Consider the following 26,362-nt stretch of genomic DNA (forward strand, 5'->3'; position numbering starts at 1 on the left):
CAGATTCACTACAAGGTTTGGGAGAAAAACAGGTTCTGCTAAAGAAAATTGCAAACTTCTGGTGTTTATGAAGTTCCTTCTCCAGATTTAAGGATTCTGTGTGTAGGTCTTTGTGACAGCTTCTAGCCCCAAGTAATAAATCCCACTTAAAGGAGCCCTGAGTCCTACAGTCCAGTGCTCTGATACTATAACTCTATGTGGTGAATTACCAAAGGACATTAAAGCAGAGGGGTATTTAACACAGAGGCTTCATTCAACCCAACTCTTGAGGTTCTGCAGTTTTCCTGTTAGAAGCCAGAGGGCAAATACTTACCCATGACACTAAGGGGTGCTGGGTTTGACTCCTTGTATAGTACTTAGCTGTAGTTAGAGCATCTGCTATTCTCTCCTTATTATCTGCCAGTCAGTCAGTGCTAAGAAATATGAAGGTATGTCAGGCTCATTTGTATCTTTATCTGGAAGGTTGGGAGCCAGCTCAATCATGTTAAAATAGTGTGCTTACAATAAGCAGGACCAAGGAGGTCTGCCTAGAGTGTTATGTTTAATAACTGTCTTTGCAGAAATATATTGCTAGTTTTCTATAGCTTTCTTTCATGTCTTCCCTTCTCCCATTAAGATTGAAGCACTGAAGTCATTCTCAAAATCAGACCTAGTCAACTGGTTCAAGGCCCACAGAGGACCAGGAAGTAAAATGCTCAGTGTTCATGTGAGTATTGTTACCTGAGCTGTAGCTCGGTCCTTTCCAGGCCTGTCATTCTCGCCCATTTACTGAGTTTGGGTTGGTGTCCTAGATCCTATACTAGGTCTTTGCCCAAACATGGTTGGCATTCTCTCTCACCTCAAGTCTTTGGCCTTTTTCAGGTTGTTGGATTTGGGAAGTACGAGCTGGAAGAGGATGGTACCCCTTCTGGTGAGGATTCAAACTCTTCTTGTGACGTGATGCAGCTGACTTACCTGCCAGCTTCTCCTCTGCTGGTAGACTGTACCATCCCCATTATTGATATCAGGGGTTTCACATCAAGACTTAACCTTCTCCCCTACCATAAAATAGTCAAATAAACTGCAGTCTCGTTGGCCTGAAGCACTGTGCATTTAAGTGTTTGAATTTTATGAAGTTACACTACTACTGCCTTAGGGCTTCCATTGAATTTTTGCACTGGCATCCTAGAATTTGATTTACTACCCTCCCCTTCCGTTGTGACTAACAGACCAAGGGTTACTATAGCAGCTGCAGAGATAAATGAGCAGGGTGGGCCAAATGTAACCAAAAAGCTTGCCGGAGCAGTCTTGAGATGCCCTGGCCTGTCCTGGTCTTCTCAGATTGAGAATCCAGTTCTGTATGACTGCCTTGAGAAGCCCTATGTAACTAGTGTCTTCTTAGTACCTAAATGCCAGGTGCTAATACCTGTGTTGTTGTTTTTAATGTATTTAAAAATAAAGATTAATTCTGTATTGCCCTTCAGAATGAGCCATTTGCTGCTGTGACATTCCTTTTATTATATTTTATTTCAATGTGGGGTGGAGATCTAAAAATAAACATTCTTCCCAAATTCTCTAAGGCAATAAAATATTTTTGGATAAAAGGTTGGTAGCCCTATGTGTACTATTTGAGAGTTCAATTAAAACAAGAATAGCATGGTGGGGGCTACAGACAGAACAGAGGAGTATAAGGAAGGGACAGGATGGATGGACCCCCTTCATTATTTGAAGAGTCCCTGTAAAAAGCTAGCCCCTGTATTCAAGGTTGCCAAGTAACTGGGGCCAAGTTTACTCATAAAAATAAGCACATTAAAAAAAAAAAGGTTGGAAAAATTACTTTATGAAGCCTTAAGCATTGAGTATAATTAAACCATAGTCCAGAGTTAGATACAATAATAGTTCAATTCCAAAATAAAAGTTATTATAGGTGAGACCATGAAATTTCCTAACACGTGATTTTAATACATTACACTAAATTTTCTAAAACAACTGAGAGGAACTGCTATTTACAGTAAATGGAGTATTTATGAAAAATCTGGCATCAGCTATATTATATATATGTATATATGTATATATAGAACCCAAGATTATATGAACTAGGAAACAGGTTGTATTGTATATCTCAACAGCAGTACTAGAATGCAGAGTTTAAGACTGGGATTTATACCGTGGGATTTGGAAAAGGAGCAGACATCTTGTTTTCAAAACCTGAAGTTTTTCTCAAGACCAAAATCAACGTTGTAACTGCCACAGACAGGAAAAAGGGAAGCTTTGCTCGCTTTAAGTGTTCATCTGCATCAGAAAGTCCAGTATCCCTGAGATAGGAACCACTGCAATAAGAAGGGAGTGAATAGGTTCTCCCAAAGGAAGATTGTTGCTTAATTATGCCTCCTGCCCTGGAACCAGGAGCAAACTTTGTGTTTCCCAACCTAATGTTTGGCAGCACCGAGACGCTTCAGTAATGGTTCATCATAAACCCAGCATTCTCCATCTTCATGAAACAACTGTTAGAGAAAGAGGGAAAATTCAGTTACACACTTGTTTTGTACGTCTATATCATACTTTTAATTATTTGATGTGCTCCCCCCTCAACAGTGAAATGAATATTCATCTCATTTATCACTATGCTTATTTGGTACTTCAGTATTCACTGAAATGAATGAATGACAGCTCGGGGAACAGCAGCTAGCAGACCGAGGCAGGCTCCCCAAAACAAACTTACCCTTGTCTCCCACTGAATTTCCTTTTCCTTCCTTTCTCGGGCTTCTGCTCTTTGTCTTTCTTCAAGTCTATGCTTGGCTTCAGTTGCTGCATCAATGTCTCTGATTTTTAAGTTGAAAGTGACATCCTTCCAAAGGCTAAAGAAAAGAAGTGAAGGTGCTAAGTACTGGTGGAGAAAGGAGTTGGCATTTTGAAAATGAAAGGCTAGAGCCATCTAGAACATAACATAATTACAGTACAAGTCAAATGACTTTAAGTGTAGTTCACAGACTAAATCTCCTTAGGCTGACACAGGGCACCGGAGTGGAAAACAGACTCGGAAGATCCCACTGCTAGTTGTCAGAGAAGGAAATAAAGCATGTGCAGAAAGCTGTATATACGGTTGGGACGAGAGGAGAAAGATCAACTGAGACTACTTTTTGCTGTACCTCTAAACTAGCGATGTGACCTTGGGGCTGTCAGTTCACCTCTCTAGGGTGTCAGTGTCCCCTTATATTAAATAAGCACAGGGAACAGCAGTTTATATTAAATAAACTAAACGGGAGATGAGAGGAGCTGAGACGTTCCATTTCATAAAGACTCCTCTGGAATGAATTAATCTGGGAGAAGCAGTTTGAATATAGAGTAAGGGTCAAGAGAAGCATTGCAGAGGCTTAAAGTTGGGGGGTGGGGGGAGGAGATCTGGCTTCTTCTCAAGGCCTGGAAGATGGTAATTAGAAAAGTCTGGTCCAAACAATGCTTTATAAGTGAGGATGCATAGGGATTAGAAAAGTAGCCATCCTAAGATCCCCTCGTGTGAGCAGCAGAGCATAAAAGTCTATAGATTTCCACTTAAAACTATGAACAGGCAGTCTAGGCAAATAAGACTGTTTATTCTTTCAAGTTTTTTAAGACCTAAAGATGTTTTGAGATGTATCTATATCCGTATATACAGATAGTCTACAAAGATGGTGATAACAACATCCACTTGATACTTATCATATGTCAAGCATCATACACGGGCTCCATCTATATCTCATTTAGTTCTTGTAGCAGTGCTGAGGTGGTTTCCACTTCAGGAAAGGATGCAGACAGCTTAGCTTACAGTCAAGGTTACAGTGCAAGAGGGGGAGCCCCGTGTGAACCCAGGCATTCAGACCCCGCCTGTGCTGTTACCCACTGCTATGCAGTCTGCAGCCTGGCCCTGCACCTAGGCCTGGCCAACAGCAAGAGCACTGCTGCTATAGTTATGTTGTCTCCTTACCAGCGGGATTCGTACTCATTCTGATCTTCCAGCTTCCTTACTTTCTTCTTAATTATAGGCAACTTCTTGGTATCTATAAAAACTACATTTTCCTAGAAAACAGAAAAGGTAGGTAGATGTTTTATTGTTCACATTGCTCTAAGAGAAAAAGCCAACTCTTCCCATTAACAGATTTAATAATGAAATCTCACAATATGTTAGTGATGTAGACAATGAGTTCCATATGCAACCTAAAGCCTAAATTGTTTAAGTCTTGGTAAAGGCTCTTGGTAAAAATAGGTATTTTCAATGTGGCTATGTGTTGGGATGTAATATGATTGGGATGTAATATCTTGGACTAGCTAAACAACTAATCCTAATGTTAAGTACTCTGACCACTTTTTCCCATATATTATTCCTGAGTATTTTAAGGGGACAGGAAAGTAAAAATCATTCTATTACCTGTACTGCTGGGGAAAGGTGGAAGAAGGAAAAGGCTTGGCTTTAAGAGATGGCATTAGAGCTCATCTTGGTGGTTAAAATTTCCAGATGAAGGAAGCCAGAGTAAGGGACAGGCTACAATTCAATGACGCCTAAAACAAGTGGCAAAACACATGTTCTTACCCCTGTTGAGTATTTTGCATACATTACACCATTCCACTCCCCTTCAATTGAGCAGAAAGACTTCTTGTCATTTGGAGAACTACATTAAAAACAAAAAACAAACATTAAAATACATTTGTATCAGTCTCAAATTGAAATTTCTCTACCAAAGAATCTTGTCAGTTGTGGCCTACCTACCCAGAGCAGGACACAGAAGAGCAACTGTAAAGGCAGATTAATAAAACTGGTTTTCTCAGAGCCAACTACAAGAATTAATGCCCTAAAGATGCTGCTAATGGACTCAAGATCCCAGAAACTGTGGGTATGAGAGATGTTAGGTGCTGGGACCACAGCAGACTACAAACTCGAGCTCTTCACAGTCTAATGGGGAGACACTGCCACTGAAATTCTGGGTGCCAAGTGCTGTTACGTCCAGGTGACCACAGGAGATGAAGGGCAACACTGCTACGATGAGGGTCAGGGAAGGCGTTGCTTAAGGATACAATGATGGAGACCAGACTTTCATCTTCAGGCTGGGCCATAATATTAAGATGTTATCTGAGGAGCCCACCAAGCACTCGTTCAGAAGGCTGTGACGGGCCAAAAAATCTGCTAGCAGTTCCTCTTGGTGCTGGTTGCTGTAAGGAACTCTGAGAAGCAGGCCCACCCATGTCTTTGTTCTGGACATCCTTTTTCTCCTGCCTGCCTGTCTGAGGGGGGCACTCCCATTATAGCAGTGAATTGTGCTGCTCCCTAAGCTCTGCCCCTATTTCCTGACTGCAGTAATATTTTGGATTTTACAGTGTTCCTTAGTAAACTTCATCTTTTGTTCATGGTCCCTTCCTCCTTCCAAGAATTTTCTGGATGTTGACTCCATCATCAAAATTAAATTATCTCCCTAAAAAACTGGTTAACCAATCCTGTGTTGGCCATCTGCAACACTGCTCCCAGTGAGGCCTCTGAGGACAGAGAAATCCCTGCAGGGTCTCCTTGTCTAGGCAGGCTCTGAACCTAGCTGACTGCGGATTTGGGACAGCACAGCCATCTTCATCTAATCCTGGAGCGTCAAACAGAACCAAAGATACAATGGTTACTGTTTTTCCCCAGCAAAGGCACACAAAAAACCAAGGACTACAAGGGCTTTGAGACACTACCTACCCACAGGGTCTCCTGTATGGACAAGCTCATGGTCCAATCCAGCAATAATGAGTTAGGCATACATAACCTGGGTTAGCTAGGAGATCCAGGAAGACTCCTTAAGTTTCCTATTTGCAAGTCAGGTTCCTAGGAAAGAAATCCCACCAGTGACCTCAGATTGTTCTTAGGTCTCCCTTCTGAGATGGGATTTTAGGAAGAGACATGAAACACAGCATGTAAAATAAGTTTACAAAGACAGGACCACTAAAATGGTCAATTTTTGATGGAAATTATGGTTCAAGACAAAAGGAAAACTCGGAGATGCAGAAGGAGCATTGAAGCAGAAAAACAAAATACCTACAAAATCTCAGCAGTAATTCTGTGCTTCTTGCCCCCATAGAAAGGTTTAGTGTGGAAGACGATATTTGCACTGTAGCCAGTTTTGGAACAATTAATATTGCATTCTCCGCCTAGTTCCACCCAGGGCACTGTGAGGATAGACCTGCAAAATCAAAAGTTTCAGTAAGGCTGACAGTTCAAAGGAAAGAAGGGAGGGGCACAACTTAAAGAACAGCAGGGTCTACTGCTTGCGCATCAGAGGAATGGACCAGCTCTACTTGCCTGCCGTAACCATTGGGGAACGTGAGAATGTAATGTTCATCATGCTCTAGACACGAGACACAGCCTGTGGAGAGAAGGGATGGAATCTCCATTCAGTTTCTCTTGCATCACAACTTGGCTCTCACCCCCAACACACTTGCGTCCCTGCACACAATGACATCCAACCTGACTTTCTGGGGTCATTTCCTCTTACTAGACAGATGTCCGGCACATATAAGAATGACATAGAGTTCTCCCATTAACACTAGTCCACCCAAAGCCCACAGACTTACCCTGCCCTATGTTGTGCACCCCAATTGACATGCCAAGGAATTTTGATTTGGTCCAGATATGAGCATTGAATTGTATCTTCTTATTAAAACACTCAGCATAAAAGGCTGAAACTGGAGAAATTGTTTCAGTTAGTGCACTATATAGCCTCATTTTATTTATAAACATACACACCATAAACATACATGCCCCCCCACCCCCAACTCCCTTAACTCAGAGAAACAACTGGCTGCATGGGGAAAATCCTTTACCTTTCAAAGAACAGCCTTGAATGTGGTCAGGAATCACCCACCTGCCCTTTACACCGTTTCCCCCAGTGCAAACCACTGTTCAGGACCACATGGGGAAGAACTTCCTGAACCATGAGGCCAATCCCAGGGCTTAAAACAAAGGGTGTCTGTTCTGATCAGCAAGCATGTTGCTGCCCCAGCCCAAACCTGGACCCATACAGTATAATCAGTCTTAACATGGCATCCAGCAAGTAACATGGGAAGACGTGCATTCTTTCCACTGTGCTAGGAACATACCATACTTGAAACTATATCTGTTTTATATGAACTGTCTGCAGAGTTGCTGAGATCGCTACAGCACAGCTCATGATGTGAAAGATGACTTTAGAAGCTTAAAAGTTGACTTCCCAAATCCCTTCTTTTTATATTAATTAATCAGTGAAGCTAAGAGAGTCTTTGGAACTCATACCAGGAACAGATACGAGGAACCAATCTTCACAGGACTGGGAAGACACAGATAGCACACAGGACAGTGCAGAGACCTCAGTTACGGAGCTTTCTATGACCCTCTTTAGACAACAGTTTGAAAGTGGATGTAGCTGAGGAGCTCTGTCACTTACTGGGTGGATGATGAGAAACCTGCTCAGCCACAAATGTTACACTATTCTTGGAAACCCAGGGAACTGGTCCTTCTGAAACTAGCTCCTGCAAGCAAACAGAACATCATTTTCTTTTGATGAGGAAACAAACAACATGCAGGGAATCTAATAACTGGAGTCTCTGTCTCATAAGGTGGTTCAATGCTCTCTCCTCTACACTCACAAAGCATCTCACATACAGTCTTCCTGCAGCACTTAATTACACCATTGGAGTGGCTGCTTTGTATAAGTCTCTCTAAGACATGCAGGAGGCAAGGATCACGTGCCAAACTCAGGGCCAAGCCTGGCGCAGAGCAGGTACTTCTCAAGGTCTGTACCATGACCAAGAACACACACACACTGCTTGTGTCTTTAGTGTGTGTGCTCAGCTGCTCAGTCATGTGTGACTTTTGCAGCCCCATGGATTGTAGCTTGTCGGGCTCCTCTGTCCATGGGATTTCCCAGGGAAGAATACTGGAGTGGGGTGCCATTTCCTTCTCCAGAGGCCACCTGGGAAGCAGGACTACATGTAATGCATAATTCGGAAAGGGAAAAATATGGAGAGTTACATTTACTGAGAGATTATTATGTGCCAACCACTGTGGGCTATGGGCTTATTTTTTCATTTCTTGAACTCCAGATTCTTTCTAACTCCCTATCTGACAGTCCACTTACATGTCTAAGAGACTTGCCATACGTTATATTTCAAATTGGGAGTTCTAGACTTTTCCCTCTCCAAATCCAGTCCTTCCCTTTGTAGTAAATAGCACCAGCCCACATGCAAGGATTCATCTCTAACTTACCTCCCCCAATCTAACAGCTCTGGCTCCAAAATGTAACTTGAGTCAACTATTCTCCTGGAATAATGCCAAAATCTCAATGGTTTCCTTGCTTCTATTTTTGCCCCTTTTCAACTCCTTTGCCACAAGATAATCATAATGACCTCTTCATTACAAAAATGAGTTCTTGATAAGTCATAAAATTATCCTTATGGTCCATGAGGACTTGCATGATCTTATTTCTCAATTTCTATCCTCATCTCACACCACTGTTTTCCCTTGCTCACTATAAGCAAAATATGCTGATCCAACAACATTGTTCTATGGGCCGTAAACATCTTTTAATCAGTGCCTTTACCACTATCATCTGCCGCCAAATAAAATGAAATCTTGATTCAGTACATTAAGAACTAAGTACTAAGATACATGTATATTATCAAGTGTGAAACAGATCACCAGTCCAGGTTTGATGCATGAGACAAGTGCTCAGGGCTGGTCCACTGGGATGACCCAGAGGGGTGGGATGGGGAGGGAGGTGGGAGGGGGGATCGGGATGGGGGACACATGTACACCCATGGCGGATTCATGTCAGTGTGTGGCAAAAACCACTACAATATTGTAAAGTAATTAGTCTCCAACTAATAAAAATAAATGGGGGAAAAAAAAGTAGCCTTCTCAAAATAAATTAAAAAAAGAAAGAACTAAGTACTAAGATAATTAAAAACATTAGTGGAGAACTCACCGCATTCTCTTCAGTATCATTTGGTAGTGTCCAGTGACACTGAAAGATTTCGCCCAAAATGGGGTTGTATGGCTTTTTGGCAACCGATCCTTTCCTTCCTGCGTGAAAGGCTGAAAGATACCACTTCACAACCTGAACCATTCGGTCTCTGGCATCCTTCTGGTCACTAATACTGCAAGGAACAAAGACAAAATTTAACATCCTGTGTTTTGACAGTACCCCTCAGCAAGGTCCACCCCCTAAGCCAGGCTGAGAGGACCTAGGAGCAGTAACTACCTCAGCTCCTCTTTAAAACTGAAGTATAATACACATAATCAAACATATCAGTCTTAATTGTTTGGTTTCATGAATCTGAAAAATGCATATATCCATTTAATTAATCTTGGGTGTAAGGGAAATGTTCTATGTCTTGACTGTACTTAAATAATGACATACAATCAAGACACAGAACATTTCCATTACCCCCAGGTTTCCCCATCCTCCTTTCCAAGCAATCCTCACCCCTTAACCCTGAGGCAAACACTGTTTCTGGTTTCCAGCACCATTAGTTTTGCTTTTTCCATAACTTCATACTTGTTAGTGCACTGTTTAATTGCAAAACAGTTGGAGATTTTCTGGATGTATCTATGTTACTGATTTCTAATTTAATTCTTCAAAGATCAGTGGATATATTCCATATGGTTCCAATTATTTTAAATTTATTAAGTCTTCCTATTATATAGTACATCTTGATGAATGTTCCACGTGCACTTAGAAAGACTATGTTATAGTGTTTGGTAATGTTTTAGAAAGGTTAACTAGATCTTCCATAGTCCCACTGATTCTCAGAGGGGTGGGGAGAGGTGCCTGCCGTTCAATCAATTCCTGAGGGAGGAATTTCCAACTGTGATTGTGTGTTTGTCTATTTCTTCCTTTAGTCAATTTTTGCTGCATATAGTGTGAAGCTGTTTTACATATTTACACTGATAAGTTGACTCTTATGAAATACCCCTACTTGTCTCTGGTAATACTTCTTACCTTAAAAAGTATTTTTTGTCTGATGCTAACACAGCAACACCAGCTTTGTTATGCTCAGTGTTTTTTGCATGGTATGTCTCTGTCCATCCTTTTACTTTTACCAGCTAAGCCACAAGGGAAGACCTATCCTTTTACTTTTAACCAATCAATATCTTTACAAATTTAAAGTCTCTCTCTTGCAAACAGAGTACAGATGAATCTTGCTTTTTTTTTTTTTAATCCAGGCTTAAAATCACTGTTCTCTTAAATGGAGTATATATGATATTCACATTTAATGTACTATGAATATAGCTGGGTTTAACTCTATCATCATGGCATTTGTTTTCTATTTGGCCCCTTTATTCTTTGTTCTATTATATTTCCTTTCCTCCTTTTTGGGAGAGTTAGAATTTTTAGAATTACACTTAATCGTATCTATTGGTGTTTTAGCTGTACTTCTATAGTTTTTAAATGGTTCCTTCTAGGGACCTAAATTCTCATACATAAAAGTTATCCTTAAACCTCAAATCTATATAATGAATAATTGGTACTTTCTATGTATGTTATCAATAAAAGCTTACATTTTATTTGTTCAACTTTGTATGAATTTAAACAATGCCATATTTAATTTCTGCCCTTTGGGAAACGGTTAAATGAAATCTCTTAAAATCCTCATTAAGAAGTTACGTATCAGCGTCATCCAACGTGCCCACCCACTGTGAAACTGGTGATTTGTATCTGGCTTTAGTAAATCACAGTCCAAGGCCAAGGAATGCAATCACAGAAGACAGATTAGAACATCCTATTACAAAGAAAATGCTCCTGCTACCAGTGAAAAGCAATGTGAACTCACTCACCTTCTCATAAATCAATCCCACCTTTAGATTACTCCTGTCCTTTATACATATATCTAATACTGCAATCTTTGTATTTAAAATTTATGAATCATAAATTTTGTAATGAATCATAAAGTCTGTAATCTGGACACTGGACTATAAACTCCTCGAATGCAGACACTGCAACTCTTTCCTTTTCCAGTTCATAATAAAGTGCTGACAAAAAACTAGTACTTTAGAAAAGTTTGTTAAACTCAAATAACTGAACTTCATCAGGATGTAGTATGAATAATTTGATAGTGATTACCAATTCCTAGATCAAAAAAAGCTCTGTAAATACTGGCTGCCTTACTAGTAGGTGCTCAAGATTTTTTAAGGTGTTCAACTTGGTTGCCTAACAGTATCTGCACCAGATAACCTAAGCAAAGAGGCATCTAATACAAACAAAAGATTCAATGCCTTTTTCCTTGAGAAACATCTGAAAGGCAAAGGAATCTATCCTGCAAAGGCAGAAAGGTAATGAGTAACATCTTTAAAAAAGTGGAAGCTACTATATCAAGTCAAATACCTCACAAACAGGTCCGGGTGAGCAAAAAAGTCTGCATACATTTCTAAAAGAGATCTTCTTTCAAGAATAAATGTTGGAAGAACTACCTGAAAAACATACATATTTGACCCTTGAGAATCAAATTCCACTACAGATATATAAGACTGCTGAGCTGCATTTAAAAAGAAAAACACATAAATGAGAACAAAAAAAACTGATTCCAATCACAGTAACATCCACCAAGTACTGCCCAGGCATGCTTTTGATACCTACGTCTCAAACTGTTCTGATTCAGAAATGCCCATTAACCTGTCTAAGAGATGAAAGACAGAGATTCTGAATGTTCAAATGTCACTTTCTCTGAGCAACCTCTCTTTGGCTCCCTGAGTCAATAATCAAAGTTTTAGCAATAACAACTAGACAGTAGCAACCCTTTGATATCTCTGACCTTCTGGAGCATCACATACACACATTATCTTATTAAACCATACAACCATCTTGTTAAGAAGAAATCATCATCCTTATTTTACAGTGGAGAAAGTTCAGTTCAGTTCTGTCGCTCAGTCATGCCCGACTCTTTTGAGACCCCATGAACTGCAGCACGCCAGGCCTCTCTGTCCATCACCAACTCCTGGAGTTTACCCGAACTCATGTCCATTGAGTCAGTGATGCCATCTAACCATCTCATCCTCTGTCGTCCCCTTCTCCTGCCCTCAATCTTTCCCAGCATCAGGGTCTTTTCAAATGAGTCAGCTCTTTGCATCAGGTGGCCAAAGTATTGGAGTTTCAGCTTCAACATCAGTCCTTCCAATGAACACTCAGGACTTATCTCCTTCAGGATGGACTGGTTGGATCTCCTTGCAGTCCAAGGGACTCTCCAGAGTCTTCTCCAACACCACAGTTCAAAAGCATCAATTCTTCAGCGCTCAGCTTTCTTTATAGTCCAACTCTCACATCCATACATGACTACTGGAAAAACCATAGTCTTGACTAGACAGACCTTTGTTGACAAAGTAATGTCTCTGTTTCTTAATATGCTATCTAGGTTGGTCATAACTTTCCTTCCAGGGACTAAGCGTCTTTTAATTTCATGGCTGCAATCACTATCTGCAGTGATTTGGGAGCCCCAGAAAACAGAAGTCAGCCACTGTTTCCACTGTTTCCCCATCTATTTGCCATGAAGTGACAGGACCGGATGCCATGATCTTAGTTTTCTGAATGTTGAGCTTTAAGCCAAGTTTTTTACTCTCCTCTTTAACTTTCACCAAGAGACTCTTTAGTTCTTCTTCACTTTCTGCCGTAAGGGTGGTGTCATCTGCATATCTAGGTTATTGATATTTCTCCCGGCAATCTTGATTCCAGCTTGTGCTTCCTCCAGACCAGCGTTTCTCATGATGTACTCTGCATATAAATTAAATAAGCAGTGTGCCAATATACAGCCTTGACGGACTCCTTTTCCTATTTGGAACCAGTGGAGAAAAATGAAGCTCAAATGGGTGAGAAATTTTCTCACTGCTCTGTTGTTAAGTGGAATCCAAAATGGGCTCTGTTTGACTTTGGGGGTGTGGGGTCTACACACATTCCTCTCTACTGTTGCGTCTCTATCATTGTAAGTGCCTAAGGAAATTTATCTACTGGATCTGTGTACTTATGGATCTGTGTTCTCAAGTAAACAATGAGCTCCTAGAATGCAAGAACCATACTTAATTGTACTTGCATTTCAGCTACTATTACAAACTAAGAAATTTTTAGTAAGTAACTGAAGGAATAAACAAAATGAAGAAGAGAATAAAGATGGGATTCCACCAACTCTTTCTTCAGGAGGCTGGGCCCATGAAGAAAAATGCTGAGGGCCTGGGAAAGTGGCAGAGGAGAAAGTAAAGAAAAGAAGTTGGAGGACTTCCCGGGTGGTCCAGTGGTTTAAGAATCCATTTGCCAACGCAGAAGACAAGGGTTCTGTCCCTGGACCAAGAAGATAAGATTCCACAATGCTGTGGGGTAACTGAGCCTGTGCGCCCCAACTATTGAAGCCAGCATGCCCAAGGGCTTGTGTTCCTCAACAAGAGAAGCTGCTGCAATGAGAAGCCCATGCACTGCAACTGAAGAGTAGGCCCCACTGGCCACAACTACAGATGAGTCCATGCACAGCAATAAAGATCCAGTGCAGCCAAAAATAAATATAAGATAAAAACTTAAAAATTAAGAGAAGAAATTGAAATACGGGGAAAAAGAATAAGATTAATCAATTAAGAAAAGAATTTTATTACAAATAGAGGAAGAGTTTTTGAAGTCTGTATCAGATTAGACATTATTCATTTTGGCAGCTGAGCATCACAGTAACCAAAGATGCCTTTAAATGTAGTAATTACTGCAATATTCAAGAACCTGTGGTAAATGTTATGGAAGCAGCAAAGGTTAATTGAGAGAATAATACCAGTATCTAACTTTTAGGTAGAATGTGATAAATATTGGGATTCCCTGGTAGCTCAGATGGTAAAGACTCTGCCTGCAATGTGGGAGGCCTGGGTTTGATCCCTGAGTTGGGAAGATCCCCTGGAGAAGGGAATGGCTATCCACTCCAGTATTCTTGCCTGGAGAATTCCATGAATAGAGGAGCATCCAGGAGATGTTCAATGTACTCTGGAAATTCAGGAGAGGCAAAAGATCATGCTCTGTTTGCAAAACCAGAATGAGGGCAAAGCTGAGAAACAACATATTGAGGTGGCGCTAGAGAAAAGCCTTAGAGAGTAGGCTATAATAGAGGGAAAACATGGAGACAGGGAGATGGTGGTGGGGGACAAGGGGAGGGAGGGCGGCAGAAAATGAGTGTGACAGGGACTGACCAGTGGACCAGTACTGCTGCTGTATATAAAGAGGAATGACAGAACACCACAGCCTGGAAAGAACCCCTATGGCTCTAACATTTGGAATGCTTATTATCTGACTCCTGAGTTTAAATGTTCCTCAGAACACCTATAGTCATAATATAAATATGCTTAAATTGGCAAGTAAGTTTGGTGTAATTTTCTACCACTCTGGGAGAACACAGAGATTATACATTACTAAGTAAGACTGAAAAAGAACAAGCTAAGTATCTCAATATATAAACAGGTCTTGCAAATCAACAAGAAAAAGATTAGTACTGCCAGCAGAAAAATGAACAAAAGAACAGAACATGCAATTTGAAAAAGAAGACATGGCCAAAGACCATAAGTTTGATTTGATGTGTAATCAAAAAAAAATTTTTCCCTCCCTACTTAAAATTTTTCTTAAGAACTCTCATTGAACAGATCTTCTTTATTGTTTTTAGCGCTATCTGGATACATGCCATTATGTCAAGTTGCTGAAACACTGATATAAGTGAGCTGGACTAGGCTGTCTTTAACCTGAGTTCAAATACTTATTTTGGTGTGAGGAGGCCATAGAAAATGTATTCAACATCTGAAAGTTTCTGTAAAAGGAGGATAATTATATGTCTTGCTTAACTCTTAGGACTGTTTTGAAGACCAAGTGAGGTAAACAGGATGTGACTTTATAGTAATGTTTCCAAACACTTATGACATATTTGCAAAATAACTTTTTAGAAAATATTTGAGGTGAGAAGATATTATTATAAGTAGGAAAATGAGATACAAATTTAAAGCATTATTGTACTAATACTTTGAAATGCACACGGGAATCAAGATTTCAGAATCTGCTGATAACCATAACTGTGTACGCCAATAAAGATTTCTAAAATATCTAATAAGTTAGCAAAAACTAACAAACTTTTTAGTGGCTACAAAACCCAAACATGGAGCATATGGCAGAGGAAACTATGTCAGGTAAGAATTACACACTTGATTGCAGCACATCCTTCTGGTTGCCTATACATATCCCTACTGAGGGAACTTTGATTCAGTTCAGGTATAGGTTATAGGTTGCTATGAGTCACAGGGCCCTCCCACACCCCAAGGGGTGAATGTAGATTAACCTAAACCAATCTATTAACCTCTTTTGCCAGTGACTGGCTTTATGCACGCACACTGGCTGAGCTTGGGCCAATGCGATTCAATTGGAAGTCTGACGGGCCACTGCGGAAAAGGATGTTCTCCCTATACTAACAATAAAACTCATGAAGAGAATTATTTTTCCTGCCTCTTGACATACCTGCATAAGGATGTAAGTAACTGGAAGTGTGGCAGTCATTTTTCAATGATGGGAAGACGGGTCTGAGTGTGAATGTCAGCATGCAAAGGATGGTAGAGCAGAGAGATGAAGGGACCTAGATTGTTTCTCACATTGTTGACCCACTATGAATTCATCAAACCTGGAACTACTCTGTTTCTGGACTTCTCATTTCCTGAGATAGTAAACCTAGTATTGTTCAAGATACTACTAGGTGGCTCTTCCATTATTGGAGACCAAACCCAACCAAGGTAGAAGGTGTAGAAAAGAAATATAAACATCAGTATCTAAAATGAAGCTCTATTTATCAAATTTGAAGTGACAACTTTGCTCCAGCAATTATACAATCAATCTAATGATCAATGAAAAAATTCTGGAGGCAAGCTCCTGCAAATATGCTCTTACCTAGAACTTCCCCAGCAAGTATGTTTGCTGCACAAATTAATGCTATCGTTGTGCTTCTGTTCTTAGATTTGGGGTAGAAATTTTTATTATACACACTTACTAGAAAGTATTATGGTTTATAGATTTTGAAATCTACAACCAGATTAGAATCTTAGTTCTGCCACTTAATAGGAAAGACTTAGCCAAAGGACTTACTTAGTCTCTGTGGGCTTTAATTTCCTCATCTATAAAGTGGAGTTAACAACCATCACCAACTTTGCAGTGCTATGGTGAGAATTAGGTCAAAGGAGAAGGCTTTCAGCAGAGTGGCAGGGACCTACAAACCAGTCTCCTGTATCAAGCAGGCATTCTGTTTAGAGTGCCAAGTTCAAATTCAAATCCAGAACCATAATAATTATATGGCTCAATGTATATCATACAATTTCCCACTCATTACCTGTTCCAATATCCATTTTGCATATGCAAAACCCAAAGGTTATAGAGGAAGGAACTTGCTCAAGGTCACAGAGTTTGGTAATAGCAGAAGTAGGATGTAAGCACAGATCCTTTAACCCCGAGATCAGAACTCTGCTCATTTTGATTCTATGCATACTACACTGCTTTGTGTTTTGTCCAAACTACTAACCAAGCCCAATACTACTCCACACTTTCTCCCAATAAAATCCAATCATAATCTATATATACTATCCCTATGAAATTACCCTAGTTCTATTTATGTCATCCATTTACAAAATTCCCAGTTTACTCAGGTATATATATAAAAAGACAAAGGTATAAACAGAAATTATGTCATTATACTACGTGTGCAGATACACTCACCATACAATCACTGTGAATCTACACATATACATTAAGATTAACAGCAAAACCAAATTTGATTCTTACCTTCGTAAGATCCATTCCAAGTCTAACCTGTGACAAGAGATGCATGATAACACTCTTGTGCTCTTCCACCGACCCTGCCTCCCCTTCGTCATCTCTATCATCATGTGAATCGAAAAGGTCTAAAATAAAACAAATCTTCTTAGACTGGTGTTACACTGGGCCAATCTGTGCTGGTACCACTATTATAAATAATTTTTTTCAAACAAATATTTTTAAGGAAAAAAAGTTAAAACTCTCAAAGGCTGCTTACCAGCATCGCTTGTCCCATTGGACATGGAAGAATTAAGTGATTCAGTGGTATCTGGGCGCTTTAGACTATTTCCCGAGCTGCTGTGTGTCAAGACTGAGGCAGATCCAGAGGAACTAAAAAAAATCAATCACCTTCTTAAGCTTTTTAAGGAAGCAACTTAAAATCACAGTAAGACATTAACCTATAAAGCTACTTAAAATCAGTATTTGCAGATAACTGACAGAAACAAACTAGACCTTTAAAGTTAGCTGGTTATATACATACATATATTCTTGATTCTCTCCCCATCAGCTTCATGTTTTTTGCATGGTGTATGCTCACATGTTGAAAGGTCATGAAAAATTAGTAAGATTTTGCCTCTTCATGTAAGTTTAAAACTTGAATTCATTTTTCAAATTTGTTTCTTTGCATAAATGTAAGTATGTCATAATTCTTGGCAACAATTTCCAGAACCTCAAAAATGATATATCTATTAGTCTCAGAAAGATGTCTGTATTTTTGTGATCCTTTGAAAAAGCCTACATGGGTAATAACATCTTTCCTAGTCAATAAAAAACCATATTTGAAATTAAAAAAATTTAAAAGTACATTAACTTTTACAAGTAAATTTATGGTAAGTGGTATTACGGGCTGATTAACAGGGTCTAAAGAAAGTTCCCTCTATTATATAGCTCTGATCATAACCTACCCAGGACTTATTACCAAGCAATAAGTAATAAAAGTTTACTTATTAAGGATAAAAACAGAAACCAAATTTCTCACATTGCAGGTATCGTTTATAAAATGGTACACATATTAAAGTCTTTTATTGCAAATTTACAGATGCAAAACGCTACTGTTCTTCAGCTGCCAAGTTGTGCTCGCCTCTTCTGTGACCCCACAGACTACAGCCCACCAGCCACTTCGTCCATGGGGTTTCTGAGGCAAGAATACTGAAGTAGGATATCATTTTCTTTGCCAGCAAAACACATTATATATTCTAATTTAAACATAGTTTGCCCTGATTACTTTCTTTTGATTTTTTTTTCCATTTATTTTTATTAGTTGGAGGCTAACTGCTTTACATTATTGTAGTGGTTTTTGCCATACATTGACATGAATCAGCCATGGATTTACATGTGTTCCCCATCCCGATGCCCCCTCCCTTGATTTCTTATTTAATGATAAGCGTGATATTTTTAAAGAGCTATTTTAGGTTCAGAGCAAAACTGAGCAGAAAGTACAGAATTCCCATATGCACAACTTCCCCACCATCAACATCCTGCACCAGGGCGGTAGTACATTTGCAGCAACTGATGAACTGACATGACATGGCATTATCACTGAAAGTCCACAGTTTACAGCAGGGTTCACGCTTCGTCTTGTACATTCTAAGGATTTTGACAAATGGATGTTGATAAAGTGTCCATCATTGTAGTATTGCAGAGCATAGTTTCATTACCCTAAAAATCTTCTGTGCTCTGCCTATGTTAGAACATTAGTTCACAGGGAAGTTATCATTACGACAGGTCTTTAGAAACTGAATGGTGGAAGGACTTAAGCTTTCAAATTCTCTTCCTTCAGGGAGAGATACTGTAGATAGAAACTTGACTCAAGACTAGAAAACTAGTGGTAGCAGCTGATGGCCAGCAGGTGGCACACAAGCTCACTGCCTACAGACACCAGGCAGCATCAGTATGAGAATGGTGGTGATGGTGGTGTAATTGCCAAGTTGAGTCTGACTCTTGCGACCCCACGGACTGTAGCCTGCCAGGCTCCTCTGTCCGTGGGATTTCCCAGGTAAGAATACTGCAGTGGGCTGCCATTTCCTTCTCAAGGCTATCTTTCTGACCTAGGGATCGAACCAGTGTCTCCTACATTGAAGGTAGTCTCCTGAATTGCCGGCAGACCCTTTACCGCTGACCAACCAGGGAAGCCTAAATATGTGAATAGGGTCAGGTGGGCTTCCCAGGGCTCAGCAGTAAAAGAAACCACCTGCAGTGCAGGAGACCAGATTTGATTCCTGGGTTGCGAAGATCCCCTGGAGGAGGAAATGACAACCCACTCCAGTATTCTTGCCTGAAAATTTGACAGAGGAGCCTGGCGGGGTACAGTCCATGGGGTCTCAATGAGTCAGACACGACTGAGCACTCCCCATTCCATGAGACAATGGAGAGCTGGAGCCAGCATAGTCAATTTGAAGGGATTTAAACTCCCATTAAAAAAGAAAAAAAAAGTCAACAAACACTGTGCTGGCCAAATAAAATACCTATAGTCCCTACTAGTTTTGGAATCTAGATTAAGGCATATAAGGAATTAAGGCATATTCATAGACCATATGTTTGTTATGGGGTGGGTACTGGGAGAGCACAGAGAAGGAAGTTTCTAAGGAGAAAAAAGAAATGCCTATGGGCCTGCAGGTAACTTTGTAGATATGTCTATTACAGGTACAACAGGTTAAGCAAGCATTTAAAATTTAAGGAGTACCCCTAAAACTGGGCCAGAGACTGACTATCAGTGATGTAGTAAGGAGGCTAACCATATCATATCATCAAGCTTTTAACAAATATAGTTAGGTTTCTAGAGGATAAATGATTCATTTTGATACTCAATTTGTACTATGTTTCAAATAATAGCTAATGTCCCATGAAGGAGACTGTCTTTAACTCTGTTTAAGCAAACAATGACTTAACACTTCAAAAATCAATAATAATCTTTATTTTGAAATTTTCTCCCAAATGCCTGTTTTTTCTTTTAACCCATTATAAAAATTATTTTTCAAAAAGAAAGTGAAATTTCTATTGGCAAACTGTTAATAATGGTCTTGTAATAGTTTACTGCCCCACATACAAACATTAAGAAACCAACATGCTAAACCAAACTCTTTCTGCTGAACTAGTCTTGAACTGTGGGCTCAAATCTCTCTTCCTCTCACGTTAGTAACAGTATGTATTCACCTAATGGAATACATTTTACGTTTCTCACATTCAAATGTTGAATTTGATCTACTATGTAACAAAACTTCCTGAATTAATATAGTCATTTTCCTGATATATTTTGAGATTCTGAACAGTTATGGTACAATTACATATGATACTGTATTTCTCAGTTCATGTGCAAACTTAAGAGAACGGAAGTGCTACACAAGATTTCTTATTAAAAGAAACCAAGGTTCAAGGTCTAAGTTTGGCTGATGGTACTCAGCTTGCAAATTCACATATAATCATTTCCAAACCTGTACTGTATTTCAAAGCAAGCCCCAAACTGCAACGATAGCATTTACTCTTTGAGATGCAGGAGAGTTGGAAAAAATACCCAACAAAAAGTAAGCCAGTTACATCTACAACAAATATAGGAACATTAAAGCAAATAAATGTTAATTTGCTTTCTGTAACAGCTATCGCTTACTGCATACTTATTATACATGCCAGACATTACGGTAAGCACTTGATTGACATTATTGTCATCTACATGTTCACAACGACTCCTTGAAGTTGAAACTATTATCATCCTCATTTTACCAACAAGGAAACAGGATTACACAGGTTAAGTAACTTGACCAAGATCACACACTTTTAAAGCAAAACAGATTTAGAACCTATTATTTCTTTCTAAGATTCCAGAATCCAAAGTCTACCCACAGCAACCTATATACCAGCAGGGATAAAAAGGACTTTGCTGACTGGCTATCATGTAAGTGGGCTTCTCTGAGAGCTCAATTGGTAAGGAATCCGCCTGCATTGCAGGAGACCCCGGTTCGATTCCTGGGTCGGGAAGATCCCCTGGTGAAGGGATAGGCTACCCACTCCAGTATTATTGGGCTTCCCTTATGGCTCAGCTGGTAAAGAATCCGCCTGCAGTGCGGGAGACCTGGGTTCAGTCTCTAGGTTGGGAAGATCCCCTGGAGAAGGGAAAAGCTACCCACTCCAGTATTCTGGCCTGGAGAATTCCACAGATTGTATAGTCCATGGGGTCACAAAGAGTCGGACACAACTGAGTGAATTTCACTTTCTTTAACTATTATGTAAGTGACTTTGTGTCAAGAAAGACCTTTTCTGTACAATGGAACATACCTAGCTTTGACCTGACAGTGTAAAATAGGTCAAATATCTCCTAATAAAAGAAAATGTACCATCACTATCTGCCAAAATCTGCCTACTTTGTATCTCTGGAGTCCACATGCTTCCCTCCATTCCTATGCTTTGACCTTAGCTCAGATTATCAACATTTCTCAATTTCCTACCCAGTTTTGGCTGGTCTTCCTACACATAATGCATTCCCACCGTACTCAATTCTATACAATTTTAGGCATATTTTTCCTATCTATTTTTCTAAAAGGTAGACCTGACCAGCAGCTGCCATCACCTGAGAGAAAATGTTCAAAATTCATAAAAGGCTGAAAGGACTCCTTCAAGACCTGGCCCTTGTCAACCTCTCCTGTATCCTGTATCTTTTTAACCACTTCCCACAACTTATAAGCACACTCAGCCACACTCACTAGCTTATAGCTTCTCAAAGAAACCAAGCCCCTGCTGCCCCCAGGCCTTTCTTATTAGGGTTCCATCTCCATGAGAAGAACATTTGCCATTTCCCCCTCCTCTTCTCACCCCCATGACCCTTCTCTCTCATCTACATCTCATCTTAGGATCACATTCCCTCCATCCTCTGTGAATCCTTTCTTGACTTCTCAGGACTTCAAAATGCTCCCAATTCTTCCTGAGCTTATTCTTATAAAGCATATTTCACACTGAATTATAAAAGTCTGTTTTCCCCAGAAAAGACTGTAAGTTCCTGAGGGCAAGGACTGGCTCTTGTTTCACTTCTGTATAAGGTGGCGCTAGTGATAAAGAATCCGCCTGCCAATATAGGAGACACAAGAGACATGGGTTTGATTCCTGGGTCTGAAAGAGCCTGTGGAGGAGGACGTGGCAACCTGCTCCAGTATTCTTGCCTGGAAAATTCCATGGACAGAGGAGCCTGGCAGGCTACAGTCCATGGGGTCCAAAATGCTAAACACATCATTCTTCTACCAGGCTAGTACAGAGCCTTACTTATAGGTACCTGAATACCTCCACTATAATACAAAACAAGTAATAGTAACCTCCTCTTATAGGAATAATTCCTAGCATCCTCACTTTCATTTGATCCTCTCCTAATCCTGGTTCTATGGAAATAAAGCCTCAATCCTGGCATGTTACCACAAGTGATGCTAACTTATTCCATTTAAATTAAATCGGGAGTAAAATGAACATTCTCACAGAACTAGCCTTGACTCAGTAAGTCAACTGAAAATAAGCTGCCTTTTTCATTTTTTCCAAATAATAATTTTTAAAGTAGCTTGTCATTAACACCAGTTTTAAAATCAAATCACATTTTTAAAAATCAGGAGACTCATGTCAATACAGTTAGTTCACCTACTTACTCTATTAAGCGCTTTGGTGATGAGCCACTCTGATGAAATTCATCTGCATCATAGAATTCATCTTCACTGCTAGAGTAAGAGAACTCTGGGACGGTGTTTGGAGACAAGTTGACATGGCTTGGAGAAGTGAGACTGCTACTAGGTGGTGAGTGGCCACTGCCTAGAAAGTTAGAAGAGTTTTAAATTAAGAGACAATGTTGGTAATAGAAAGGAAGAAATTAGAAAGATGGGGTCAAAGCAGACCTATTAAAATCAAGAAAAGAGTTAAGTTGGCAGAAGTCCCTAGACTATTTGTAAAGAAAATCAACATTTAAACTAGACAAAGAAAAAGGCAAATCACATTAGAGAATGGGACACAGCCTTCTAAATAAATGAAAAAATGCTATGTCTCTTTGATAATCATCTGGGGTTCATTGTCTAGTAATAAAAAATAACAATGAAAGTATCAAACAGAACAGTGAAATATTGAGAGCCATTTAAAAAGTATTTGTTGAGCATCTAAGGACTCTCAGGCAATTTATGCCAAACTGCTACTGATGTCTGGTGGAGAGTAAAGTCACTGCTGACAATCTAAAAGCCAATGCCACACTTCTAGAAGAAATAAGAACAGCAGCAATAAAAATGAATCCAGAGCCACCCATGGATTTTTTGCCCATTCCACAGTCTACGCTTCAACAGTTATGAGAGCGCACATCCACCTGCTGCACTCAGTTACCATGTTCACAAAGATATTTTTAAAACATAAACACAGAAAGTTTGCTGCCTAAATAGGCAAAGCTTATTGTGGGAATGCCAGAGATAGTTCATCTTAGCAAATGACTTTAAAATCTTCTCCCCACCCACCTGCCCTGCTCCATATCAGCAATAAGATGGGAAATAAATTTTCCCTTATTGAATTAAGGGGGAAAAAATGACAGAGAAAGGAAGAAAGAGACCAGGAATTACAAATGATTAAGTAATATGCAAATAGTCCCGGCAACCACAGAAAACTGAAAATGTATTCAAGAAGAAAATGAGTTAGAATGGGAACTGCAATCCAAAGAATTGAGTTTTCCTTATGAGAGAAAAAATTGTTTTCTTTTTTTATGTATTAGTGACAGAGATAAAGGAAAGAAAGATGAAGAATTTAGGCTGAAAAATCAAACAAGACATAAACAACAAAAGATTTAAATCCACCTACTCTAAAATGTTATATTTTTATAATGCCTCCTGGAATAATTTATCCTAAATTATTTATCATTATTTATAACTAACTAATGACTCTAAACTTCATATACATAAAAAATGCCAACTTTTTCAAAGTTTGTAACTGACTAGTATTTGATATTTCCAAATGGATATATTTTGGCTGTTTGAAAATTCTAACATAATTCCTCCCTATAAAAAAAGAAACACAGATACCACTTTTAAAATGGCAAAGTGCAATGATATACAGAAAAAAGTCAGCCAAACATTTCAACTTTATTATTCAAATTGCTTATCATCACTTTACAGTTTCAAATAAGAGAGCTCTTCTTGTTGCTTGCTTTTTTCCAAAATTAAGAAGACATATGGTTCAGGCTGTTAAATATTAAAAATCCAAAGTAACAGCATCTGCATTTTTACTAATTCAAATTTCATATTGGGCTAAAAATCACAGGGTTGCTTTTCATTATTACACAGGAAAGTCCCACCCAGGAAAGAATCTGTGGAGCAATAGCAGGGGCTCATCTCCCATGTCCTTCATGTGATTTTGATTTTGGCCTCCAGGTGGAATAGGGACAAAAACCAAGTGCTCCCTTGAGTTTGGTTCAACTGATAACTCAACATCAACCTGATTAGTTTTAAAATAAGGAATAAATCTATACTAACATTGATAGCATCCCTGTGAATCAGAGAAAAAAATAAAAACCAGGAATCTAAACAAATTAAGAAAATGCAAATTAAAATCAAGTTTCCCTTTTTTGCTTATAAAATTGGTGAAAAATGTGACCGATAAATCTATCCATAAAAATACATTATGTGCTCAAGCTGCTGTTCAAGAGTATTCCCTGAAATACTGCTTATAATAGGAAAATACTGCAATTAACCTAAATGTCCATCAGCAGGAAAACAGGTAATAGCTCCCTGAGCAGCTGTAAAAAGTATGTTGTAGACCTAAGTGTATAAACACAGAAAGTTCTCTAAATGGTTCTCAGTTAAATGAAAATTGAGAAAGTCACAGAACCATATGATCTCATTTAGGTTAGAACAGAAACAGTAATGAAAGTATGCAATACAGGTAGACATGTACATACATGTATGCAAACAACAAACAATAAAGAAGATTTACAGCTTTTGTTCTCATACTTCTGTATTATTTGATTCCTTTACAATAAGAAAGTATATAAATCTAACCTGAGCAATTTTTTAAAAAGTCAATACATATCTTCAAAATAAATCGCAACAAATACACAAAATTCTGCAATAATTTATGTCATATAAATTATAATTATTATTAAATTTCTGGTTCAATCACAAAGCTAACCACTTCATGGATGGAACTATAATGGTAAAACTAAGGTAACTCCAACGCAAAATATACCACCTTTCTTCAATGTTTTCCCATCAGTAATCAGAAACAAATCTCAAATGTTAATGGGCAGTTATGAGAAGTAAAGGAATCACACAAATCTGTACCTGTACTATTTGGTGTTGGAGTCTGATGATGTCCCAAGGTTGTTAATACAGGTCCAACTGGTAGAGAGGATGGACGCTGCTCTGACTTACACAACTGAGTAGGTTCTAGGAGATTTAAGATGTGAAATAAGAGAAAAAGCCAAACACAACTTTTAACTACAACTCTGTGGAATTTAAAATCTTAAAGATCAGTAACTTTTGAGACTATATTCCAGTAAGTCACCTTTCATGCTGCTACTCCTTTCCAATGCCCTATCCTCTTTAAACTCCATGATGGTAGGCTACCAAGTTCTGAGACACTAGGCAGGAGATCAAAGACTAGTCAAGATAGGCCAATATCTCAGTACAATTGCTCTGTACAACCAGCAAATGCTTCTGATGATAAACTGTTTCCTCCCTAAGGATGGGCTTCCCAGGTGGCTCAGAGGTAAGGAATCTGCTTGCCAACGCATCAGACCTAAGAAATTCGGGTTTGATCCCCGGGTTGGGAAGATCCTCTGAAGGAGGGTATAGAAACCCACTCCGGTATTCTTGTCTGGAGAATCCCATAGACAGAGGAGACTGGTCCATAGGTTGCAAAGAGCTGGACACAACTGAGCAACTTAACTTGCACAGAGCATGCACCCGAGGATTAAACCCATGTAAAATCTAAAATGCGGTATGGTACTTCCTCTTTAGTCTCATGAGATATTATGCTCCTAATTTTCTCCTAAGGAGAAAAAGTTCCTAAAAAGACCTCACATACTTGTAAGTAATTTTAAAAAGATTTTTTTCCCCCCAGTAAAATTTCTGACTTAACATCATCACCAATGAGAACATTTCACCCAACAACTGAAATGTTGGATGCCACAAAAAAGTAAAAGGAATCAGTGGGTTTTGGACCTAAGCCCTCCTTTGCCAGTTAAAAAAAAAAAAATTATTACTCTATCCTTAAAAATACACATGTGTAACTAATCAGTAGGCATCAAAATCTCATTCCTCGCTTTCTCATTATCCTGAAGTCCACCATAAAGAAATCACTTGTATAATTCAGATTTATAAAGAATACACAAAAATAGCACATTTCTGGGTTACCTTCAAGTAGATCAAGGTATATTATGTTTTCCTTGGTAGCCATGAATCCTGGGTCATGGGATTCAGTCCTATCAGCTAATCCAAGTAATCATGTTTGTCCCATCCCACTTTGAAAACCAAAAGCTTTTGAATTATATTTAAAAACCTCCAATCCCAAAAATAGTATCATTTTTTTCAAGTTCATTTTTGGCTGTATTTGTG

At 39.2% G+C, this 26,362-nt stretch overlaps 2 protein-coding genes across 6 annotated transcripts in view; one reads left to right on the forward strand and one right to left on the reverse strand.

Annotated features, from left to right (window-relative positions):
• NRDC (nardilysin convertase) overlaps positions 1 to 1,081 on the forward strand; it is a 105,298-nt gene extending 104,217 nt beyond the window's left edge. For both annotated transcript variants that reach the window (XM_061121912.1, XM_061121913.1), the window contains 2 exons: positions 617 to 706; positions 862 to 1,081. In XM_061121912.1, the coding sequence (XP_060977895.1) occupies positions 617 to 706; positions 862 to 1,059 (288 nt within the window). In that variant the 3' untranslated portion in view covers positions 1,060 to 1,081. The remainder of the gene's footprint in view (positions 1 to 616; positions 707 to 861) is intronic.
• An 839-nt stretch (positions 1,082 to 1,920) lies between these two features.
• OSBPL9 (oxysterol binding protein like 9) overlaps positions 1,921 to 26,362 on the reverse strand; it is a 164,189-nt gene continuing 139,747 nt past the window's right edge. For all 4 annotated transcript variants that reach the window (XM_061121916.1, XM_061121915.1, XM_061121914.1 and 1 more), the window contains 14 exons: positions 25,088 to 25,192; positions 22,430 to 22,589; positions 17,029 to 17,141; positions 16,779 to 16,897; positions 11,343 to 11,428; positions 8,943 to 9,114; positions 7,404 to 7,488; positions 6,556 to 6,666; positions 6,284 to 6,347; positions 6,024 to 6,164; positions 4,547 to 4,625; positions 3,944 to 4,035; positions 2,702 to 2,837; positions 1,921 to 2,483 (listed from right to left, as the gene is read on the reverse strand). In XM_061121916.1, the coding sequence (XP_060977899.1) occupies positions 2,409 to 2,483; positions 2,702 to 2,837; positions 3,944 to 4,035; positions 4,547 to 4,625; positions 6,024 to 6,164; positions 6,284 to 6,347; positions 6,556 to 6,666; positions 7,404 to 7,488; positions 8,943 to 9,114; positions 11,343 to 11,428; positions 16,779 to 16,897; positions 17,029 to 17,141; positions 22,430 to 22,589; positions 25,088 to 25,192 (1,538 nt within the window). In that variant the 3' untranslated portion in view covers positions 1,921 to 2,408. The remainder of the gene's footprint in view (positions 2,484 to 2,701; positions 2,838 to 3,943; positions 4,036 to 4,546; positions 4,626 to 6,023; positions 6,165 to 6,283; positions 6,348 to 6,555; positions 6,667 to 7,403; positions 7,489 to 8,942; positions 9,115 to 11,342; positions 11,429 to 16,778; positions 16,898 to 17,028; positions 17,142 to 22,429; positions 22,590 to 25,087; positions 25,193 to 26,362) is intronic.

The sequence above is a fragment of the Dama dama genome, chromosome 20, assembly GCF_033118175.1.
Source record: "Dama dama isolate Ldn47 chromosome 20, ASM3311817v1, whole genome shotgun sequence".
NCBI classification, from domain to species: domain Eukaryota; kingdom Metazoa; phylum Chordata; class Mammalia; order Artiodactyla; family Cervidae; genus Dama; species Dama dama.